We start from the raw sequence: 9,730 nt of genomic DNA on the forward strand, positions 1-9,730 counted from the left end.
TTACACTTTTAAGCACTTCCGCATAGGCTTCTTCTTTTGGAGCCGGAAGCTACGTCCATTTTTTATATACAGGTATGGTCTGATATGATCACAGCTAGTAAAAGTAAAATGACCATCTGCGTGTTTCTGTTTTTCAGTCTTCCTACTACTTTTGCCACAGCTGACATTGATGGAGCTCGGAAACTCATCTTTGCTCTGCCAGGTGCCGTATTTATATCTGATGTTACTGCTTTTGTGTGTTGTGTCAGTGTTGTCAGTAAGTGTGTATCTCATTATTGTCCAATCACCTAGACCCTGTTTGATCAGAACTGTTTTGGCTCCTCACACACTGTCGTTATTCATATGAAGCCATGTTCAATTTAGTACATGTGACCAACTGTATGTGTTGGCTCAGTCATAATCCCAATTCATGAATCAGGAGTTTATGTGACAAGTAACTGAAGTTAAGAAGTAACCTTCAACATAAAAGCAACTGCAGCTCAAAGTCAGAAGCACTTAGTAGCAAACACGCACAAACTGGTGACAGTTGTAGCTTAAAGTTCATTGGCTAAAGTGATGTGATGCCACAAGTCTTTCAAATTTCGCCAGAGGAAGGACTCATGGTCTTATTGAGTTATACGTTATTGTTCAAAGTGGCAAAGGTCAAACTGTTTGTGTAATAGAAAGTCTAACTCCAGGTTTCATCTTTCTGACCTTATACTCTTCTCTTCTTGAAGCAATTCATTCTCCATCTGAACAGACCTGCTAACTCAGCATGTTTAATCTCTTAAGTGGCTGGTTGTAGGTGGTTGCATGCTATCATTAGCTAACACATCTATTCCAAATCACCAAATCAAACGTGAGTAGGCTCTCACATTAGAGCTTTTCACCAGTAAGCAACAGAAAGATGCCACACATTATGTTTACAGGGTATGTGTATGAAGAGATTCACCTGTTTTAAGAAACAATTGGATACTCTTAATCACTGAGGAAAATTTTACAGCTACATCTAACTGTTAGAGCACCAAATCATCTGCTGTTTCAGGTTTTGTGGGTGCCGGGGACGATATGTTATCTCCTGATGACTCTTGCTAAAATGTCATTCTGTTGCCTGCATATTTTCATAGTTCGTCTCAGTGGTTTTTTTGCTGGCTCTCGTCAAATATTTAGTCAATGAATTAATTCAATAAATCGTTTCGTTACGAGAACAGGTAACATCAGATACTGACAAACACATCACTTACCAAAGTGTTTCTTAGTAACAGCAGAGCAACAGATATCACCTCATATCATCATCATTGACAGAACCTCAACTTCAAAACTTCAAAAGACCTTAATTGTCATTCAAAGTTATACAGACAAGTGCACTTTAAACTGAATTTTGTTGCATTTAGCTCACAATACAGAGAGAAATAAATTAATATAAATAGTTAAAGATAGAATTACTTTTAAAGCAGCATTAGGTGTAAATTAAGTATATTGCACTCTCCTTATGGGCAATGCTGTGAAAACCCTAAATGTCCTTTGGGTATCATCTTTGCCCAAGCCCAAAGTACAAACTTTGAACCTCAGGTGACCATCAGCTGATTGAAAACATGATGAATGTAAATATATTGATACCCATACTCACTGTAACCTGGGAAATTATTGGATATTCATGCATATTCTTGCTTAACCAGCCACTTGTCCTCAGTGCTGTGTTCTGTCGAATAGCATCATGACCTGACCATCAGTTATACAGTCATACTGGTCCACACAAGTTGTTTTTGTTCATATTGAGGATTTGTGTCGTTCAGTCTTGCAAATCCTCTTTGAACTATGGTAACCCATAATGCCCTTGTCTGCATAGACCCATAGAAACGTGTACATGACTCTTTAGAGAGCCATGATTATGGGTTTATAGGAGTCATCTTCTCTTCTGAATAGGACACTGCCTGGACCAGCACCTACTTTTCTTTGTCCTTAACCTGGTAAAGCTGAGGCACAGCTAAATCTTTTAAAGTATTATGTGTCTTGTTCTAGAGGAACTACAGAATAATTACTAGAATAAGATACATATTTGGTAATGCTGTGAGAAACAGCAAAAGTTGGGAGACCTCAACATTTGTTTTCATAAAATGTTAAGAAAATACTACATGAGGAGTTGGAAGAAAAAAATTAAATTAAAGCACTGACAATAGTTCCATATCCTCGTTTGCACCTTGGTTCGTAATGCTCTTATTATCTGGAGCCTGCTTCAACACAATAAAGCTGCTTTCAGATACGCACTGAACTCTAGACTATTTCCGCTGGGGCTGTAATGTCCAAGTGAGAGCCTCCGGACTTTCTCTGTCTGGCCCCCAAGTAAAGAAGTTTGCAGAGAGTCCGGTGGAACCGATTTGAGAACACAGAAGGAGATTCTCTTCAGGATTAATTGCAAGCGAGTTGGGGTGTTAATGACATCTCTAACATGCGACAAATGCAAAAAAGAAAACAAATATCTCAGGAAGAAAAAGAGGAGCAACTCATGTATAGGACACCGACAAAGATGTCTAGAGAGTTTTTGGTGATGAAGGCCAACACCGGTTTCGATGTGCTGTAAACCAAAGCACATGATATCCGCAGCGGAATTAATACGTTACATCCTGCCTCTTCCTGCTGCACTGCCCCTCACGTTAAAGCTCCAGCCCAATGTCCAGACTCAATGCTCCAGACATCCTCCAGAGTTCCTGTCTGACATCTGCTTGAGTGGCTCAATCAACCTTGTATTGCTCTTGCATTGGGAGTTACTCCCAAACTTGCTGACAGTGAGTTTCTTTGCCTTCGTACAAAGTCTCCAGTGCTGGTTATGACTGGCATCAAAAATAATTTATTCACCAGGGATAGGTCTGTGTTATATCAGGCATGTGCAGTACAACACCAACATGTTCAATGCAAAGGGAGACAATGCAGACACTAATTAGACATGTATTCACCCGGCACTGTACACTGTATATCTGCACTCGTGTAGATTGTTGTAAATATCTCCTAACTTTATATCTCAGTTGTTGGTAGTGCCCATGCTTTCCTCCTCAGTAACCCAGTGTTGTGTTGTTATGTTGTCTTAAAGGTAACCCAGTGTCTGCAGTGGTGACTTGTAACCTGTTTGTGATACCTGCTCTGAGGAAGATGCAAGGCATTCTGGATCCTAGACCTACTATCATTAAAGCTAGGGTAAGAGACACACACACACACACACACACACACAGACACACAGACACACACACACACACACACACACACACACACACACACACACACACACATCCATAATCTCAAATTTATATATTATTACATTAAGGGTGGAGACACCTTCTCGATGGTTGATCATAATATGACAACGACATATAGTACATGGCGGGAACTGACTTTCGATCCACTGTGTGAGAAATGTGTCTTAGAACCCAACAACTCTTTTAACAGTAATGTAAATACTGTAATTTGTTTTCCCACAGATGCCAGATATCTGTTAATAAGTTTTGTAAAATGGCTCAAATCAACATTTTTGTGGAAGAAATTATAGAGACGTTTGGAAGGGAGCGTTTAAAAAATAAATAAATCCATATTCTAAGATACTGTGTCCAGGCCCACTCACACAAAAAGTTGCAATATTTGGGGAGGTTGTTAAGGAGAATTCATAGTGTCCGCATCCGCCAGTCCACTGGGGTCCGCTGGGGTCCGCTGTTCTCCTTGTGATGCACAGTTTGTTATCCACTCACGTTTGCTTGGGTACACACAGACCCATATGCTTATGTAGGCATGCATTCCCAAATTTGTGACCACGCTGACTGAACACTTAAACTGCACATGCTACAGGTACAATAAAGTAAATTCACCTACTGGAATAGAACGAGGGATCAGGTATGCATACCTGGAATGCAAGACCGACACAGACCCTCATTTTAATATGAAGGGAGCCATGGGCATGTACATGTGACCGGAACAAGTAGCTCAGTCAGCTTAGTGCCACTTAGCTTTCCATAAAGGCAGGAAACTGTGAAACAGCTACCCAGGCTTTGTGCAAAGGAAACACAATTCACCCCCTAGAGTCTCTAAAGTTTAGCAATTAACATTTCATGTATCGTATGGTTAAAATATTTTGTTATATGTAGCATACAGGTATGAAAATGGTATTCCTGAATCCTATTCCTAGAAGTTAGAAGCAGTGAAGTTGGACAGATATGTAACATGCCCATAACCTTGTGTTTGTGTGTGTGTATTTCAGCTTTCCTGTGATGTTAAGCTGGATCCCAGACCAGAGTATCACCGCTGTATTCTCACCTGGCATCACCAGGAGCCACTGCCCTGGGCACAGAGCACAGGTACACACACACACGGATATACACACACATTTTAGACGTGGTCTTCATTGCAAACCCATGAGGCAAGAATTGTGTTTCCAAAGTTCCATACACATTTGAGCTATATCACCAAATCAGATATCAGTCAAATCAGTACTGCCCAGATCAAATCATTCCTTTCATGCCCTTATTCACCTTCAACCCAAAACACAGCAGCTAGGGGTTCTTACATGAACACGACAATATGATCCCATCACACCCATTCTCGCCTTTGCAATTCTTACGCATGGTTCTCAGAATTAATTTGCAAGTTTTTAAATCACTGAATGGCCTCGCACCGCCCTACCTTGCAGACCTCCTCATCCCTTATACCCTGCTCTGACTCTTTGATCTGCTAACCAGGTGTTGCTCTCCATACCCAGAGCCAGACTAGAGACAGGGTGGTAGGGATTTTACTGTTAGGGCTCCACAACTGTGGAACAACCTTCCTTTGTTAATCAGACCACCAGTGTCCTCTTTTAAAACACACTTTTATAAAATTGCTTTTAATTATTTGTGTGTTTTATCCTTTGTCTTTTGCTTTAACTTGTTTATGCATTTTCATTTTTTTTGTCTTTAAAGCACTTTGTAAACCTGTTTATTGAAAAGTGCCATATAAAAAGTATATAATAATGATAATATGAATTATTATTATTATTATTATATGCATATCCTGGAGGCTTACACACACAACTTACTCAGACATGCATGATCGCTGTGGCTCTCTCCAGGTAACCAGGTATCCAGTAGGCTCATGTCAATGCGTAGCGCCAACGGCCTGCTGATGTTGCCTCCTAAAACAGAGCAGTATGTGGAGCTACATAAGGGAGAGGTCGTTGACGTCATGGTGATCGGACGACTATGATGCAGGTACATCACTCTCTCATCTGTTTTATTCCCCTGTCCACGTGTTTCACTTTGTCACAAAGGCAGGAAAAACACTCCCACTAACTATCCAACAAACTGCTTTTATCCCCAGACTTCAATGTCACTCGCTACCGATTACCATGGCAGTGCCAGGACTTCCTGTCTGGACAGGATATGGGCGGGGGCAGGAAGCGATGCATGTCTACCTGGTCGCCATTAGCTGTGATGTCATATGCAACAGCCAATTGGAGCCAGCGCGGGCTGAATCCTCATTGGTCTGCTCTGAGGAGATCACTGTATTTCAATGAAGAAAAAAAAAGTGAAAAGAAATATATAAAATATGAGATTTATTCTGTAATATTATTATTACTATCCTGATGATAATGATTATTAATATTCTTAATTAATATTCTATTTATTATTATTGATTGAATATTATCATCTTAGTAGTAACCATTCCCTCTTCTTTCCTGTTCATTTGCTTTGTGAGTTTCCCTGGTAGATATAGAGACGTAAACTTCCCCTTCCTTCCTTCATTTCTTCTTCTTCTTCTTCTTCCTCTTCTTCCTCTTCTTCCTCCTCTTCCTCCTCCTCTTCTTCTTCTTCTAATTCTTCTTCTTCTTCTTCCTCCTCTTCCTCCTCTTCTTCCTCTTCTTCTTCTTCTTCTTCTTCTTCTTCTTCTTCTTCTTCTTCTTCTTCTTCTACTCCTGCCTCTGCTCTGGCGCCCTCTATCAAGATATAGAAGATCCCTACCCTGCAGTATTACTACATCTCCTCCTACAACACACTGACCCTAACATGAATATTGATCTAAAGGCTTATAAGGACATCTTCTGATCAAAGCTGCTGAAATAGTTTGTGCCAGTACAGAAAAAGAAAAAAAACATTTGTTGCCAAAAGAGGAAAAAATAATACAAGGATCCTTTGTATTTGTTTTGTCCAGATACAGTATGATAACACTTTGAGACCATACTGAGACCCTGAATCCCATTGTGACTCTCAGTGAAAGCCATGCAACTCTTGTAAGTGGCTCAGCTTTAAGGCAGAGTGAGGCTGGACTTCCATCCTCACTCACCACACCAGAACCCTCTGCTCCGACATCAAATCTGAACAAAATCCCGATGCTATATTACACAACGCAGACCCTGCATTCAAGTGGTGTTTGATTTCCATAAGGTTTACAACTACAAAATGTCTATACTTTGCCATTTTTTCTTCATTTTTAAAACTATAAAAAAGATATGGCTGACTTTATTCTATATTTTTCTAATGGTCATGAAATCTCATGAAAAGACTAAAACCAGTGGTGATGGAAGCACTCAAATGTTTTACTGAAGTAAAAGTACAAATAAATAGACAAAAATTTACACATTATCGTTTCTACTTTATTAAAAATACTTGCTTTTAAATATACTTTAAGTATCAAAAGTCTAAGTATAGCTGAGTGTAGCATGTTACCTAATGCAACAGTCTACCACATCTTTATGTCTGAGTCTCTGTTGTGTTTCTTCATTAGTGACTGATTCTGCAGCAGGAGACGGGTCTAATGTTACATGCCAACTGTGATCGGATCAGGGGATAGATTCTCTTGTAGTTGTTGATTACTTTAAAATTATAAAAACAATGTGATCATGTAACACAGTGCATTGTTAAAATGTAGTGGAGTAAATGTGAATCGTACTGGAAAATGAATCTACTTAAGTGAAGAACAGATTCATGAAAAATGTACTCAAGTAGAGTAACAATTTAAATGGACTTTGTTTCATCCCACCAGTGACTAAAACCAACATTATGTTAGTGACATTCTTTCACTCTGTACTGTCTTTCAGAATCAACAACTGATTCCTACTGACGGAAAAACTTAAATTCCCTTTTGTTCAGAGAGTTAGATGAGAAGATTGACACCTCGTGTCTCTCTGTTAAATATTAAACTACAATACTCTGACAAGACTTAATGAAAACTAGAAGTGAATGTGTGTGGTTTGGCAGCTGGCCACGCTCTGTCCAAATGTTACAGAATCCACCTACCACTGTCACTACTCGTTTAAAATGTATTGCTCCAACTTTACCCATGAACAGCTGGGAATATTAGTTCCTACATAAGTAAATGGGACATTTACTGTGGGTCGCTTTCAGCAGCAGACTCATCATTTGGTGCTAGATTGAGTATCTCTGACAGTAGAGCAGTGTGTGGAAGCAAGTGTGTGTGTGTGTGTGTGTGTGTAGGTTTTTATTGTGTCACATAGGAATACAAATATTATTGTTGGTTTTGGTCTTTTCATGGGATTTAGTGAAAATAATATGGAATATTATCTTTCTGTCAGCAGCCAAAGATTACTATACTTAGTCAACAGCTTATCTCAGAGACTAGCTTTGCTTTGTGTTTTGGCTAATCAGGAGCCTCCATCTTTTTTCAAGTTTTTACCTACAAACCACACGAACGTGGACAACAGAAGTCCAAGTGACAAGACATGTTTCAAACTCAGAGAAACTCTGACGTGACATCGCTTGAAAGCAGGATGTCACATTCAGGTGCTCGTAAACTGTACAACTAGTGTATTTCTACCACAATGGTGTTAAGGTGCTTGTCGAAGTCGGTGCAGTTCAAGGCTGTAAATCAAACTACAACATGTGACCGCTTCTCTCTCGATGTACTGTACTGTAGTCTGAGCAACACTGAGACATCTAGAAAACCTTCTGTGAGATTCAGCCCATGACTAGTTTATTTAACAAGCAAGTAGACCTACAGTGTCCTGCTGATTAAAGACCAACCTTAAATTGTTTACCAGTTAACAAGGATCATTCAAATGCATCATATGCAGTGTGTGAGTTCCAAACATTCACTAATGCCCCAAACCTTCTTCCCTCTACTTCCTCTGATTCTTCCTGTCAGATTGATCAGTGCTAAACAACCCCTCATGGTCAAAGGTCTGATGCTGCATTCAGGTCATAGTGGAAACGCTCGTACAAAGCTGTGGCGAGTATTTAAATGTAATGGTACTTTACAACACCCACATGACATAATTGGAGTTTTTCCTCCTGATGATCATAGTTAAGACATTTGAAGTTAATGTTCTTTCCAGATAAGAACCTTGTGTCTACAAAATATTTTTGACCTGAATACCACACTAGTCAGTGTTTCTGACCTTTGACCCTCTCTCTATAGGCTGACGCAGTCTTTCTCCACCTCTCCACTCATTTTCTTCCTCTCCTCATCCTCCACTTATCCTTCCCACACACTTGCATGCCCATTAAAGGGGGGGGGGGTGTCTTTCTCTTTGGGCAGGATTGATTCCAGGCCTGAGACCAGGGTGCAGCGTCTGGACGTCTTCTGATCTGACTAAAAACTACATTTATGAAAGATCTTGATGTGACTACTGGTGCGTAAGATGAGTTTTCAGAGCCCAGGCTCGGATACCAACACAGTCTTCTCATTCACTTCTCTGGCTCAGATGTCAGAAACTTTCCAGTTACCTCAAATGCACCGTACATCTGCCAATGGCTCGTGCTGGGTTCATGTCATGTAATACAAATTGGAAAAACAGGGTGAAAGGTAGACATAAATTCACTGAAAAGTCCACATCCAAATAAAAAAATTATAAAAAATAAACAATGAAAACACATTTATTATATTGCACATCTGGAAGCTCATATTTAAAGGAAACCCATAGTGACATGAACGCAGCATCAGAGCTTGTCCTGGCACCTGCCCAAGGAGGACCAATCAATCCCAGATAGATTCATTTGAGTAAGAAGAAGCAGGTTCTTGTTAAACTGCCTTTGTACTGAGTGATTCGTAACACTGGACTGAACTCAGTGTCACACTGCACATACTATAAACTATGACCAGCACTTGTAATGAAGCAATGACACAGCATTCTACTACTACTGTATAGATATGATAAAGAGGATGTTTTTTCTGTAATATTATTGAAACTGAAGATGAATTAATAAAAATAATCCTGATTATTCTGTACTATATTTGTTTCAACAAGTGGATATTATTTCTCAAATCCAGTTTGTCTGTGAAATTGAATAATTCGGAAGAAAAATCTGTGAAAGTGATGTTCACAACATAACATCTTTATATAGCACCTTTAAAACTAAATTCTACATGCTGAACCTTTAAACAAGCATGGGATTAAACAATATAATGTTCATGGTGAGACAAAGACTAATTTGAGTAATTTGTAAAGTAAAGTCATTGTCAGTTCTAAAGTCTATTGTTTATTTTACAGGGCAAAGATACAATTACAAGCAAGTGCACCAGAGTTTGTTTGCAGCTAATTTACATCAAAATAATAATACTATTATTATTATTATTAGTCATAGTAGTAGTATAGCCACAACGGCACTACATAGAATGCACAATACCTCAAGGGCATTTGTGTGAACTACTTATTACATAAGGCACCACAATACATAAAGGTTCAGTAAATACAAGGCTGTCATTGGTGGTGACACTTGTGTAACTAAGTTAACTTTTTTTAACTAGTTTGCTAGTTTTAATAAAGGTGATAAAGTTT

General features: G+C 39.2%; 1 protein-coding gene across 12 annotated transcripts in view; it reads left to right on the top strand.

The window, feature by feature from the left end:
* The window catches only part of gphna (gephyrin a), a 28,908-nt gene extending 19,723 nt beyond the window's left edge, over positions 1 to 9,185 (top strand). For 3 of the 12 annotated variants that reach the window (XM_034576563.1, XM_034576571.1, XM_034576573.1), the window contains 6 exons: positions 138 to 202; positions 3,068 to 3,171; positions 4,223 to 4,319; positions 5,069 to 5,207; positions 5,317 to 6,874; positions 6,912 to 9,178. In XM_034576563.1, the coding sequence (XP_034432454.1) occupies positions 138 to 202; positions 3,068 to 3,171; positions 4,223 to 4,319; positions 5,069 to 5,202 (400 nt within the window). In that variant the 3' untranslated portion in view covers positions 5,203 to 5,207; positions 5,317 to 6,874; positions 6,912 to 9,178. Of the gene's footprint in view, positions 1 to 137; positions 203 to 2,583; positions 2,766 to 3,067; positions 3,172 to 4,222; positions 4,320 to 5,068; positions 5,208 to 5,316 lie in introns of those variants that run through there. The other 9 variants (XM_034576564.1, XM_034576574.1, XM_034576567.1 and 6 more) reach the window with 8 other exon arrangements.
* The last annotated feature ends 545 nt before the right edge of the window (positions 9,186 to 9,730 follow it).

Source organism: Hippoglossus hippoglossus, chromosome 22 (assembly GCF_009819705.1).
Source record: "Hippoglossus hippoglossus isolate fHipHip1 chromosome 22, fHipHip1.pri, whole genome shotgun sequence".
Lineage (NCBI taxonomy): Eukaryota > Metazoa > Chordata > Actinopteri > Pleuronectiformes > Pleuronectidae > Hippoglossus > Hippoglossus hippoglossus.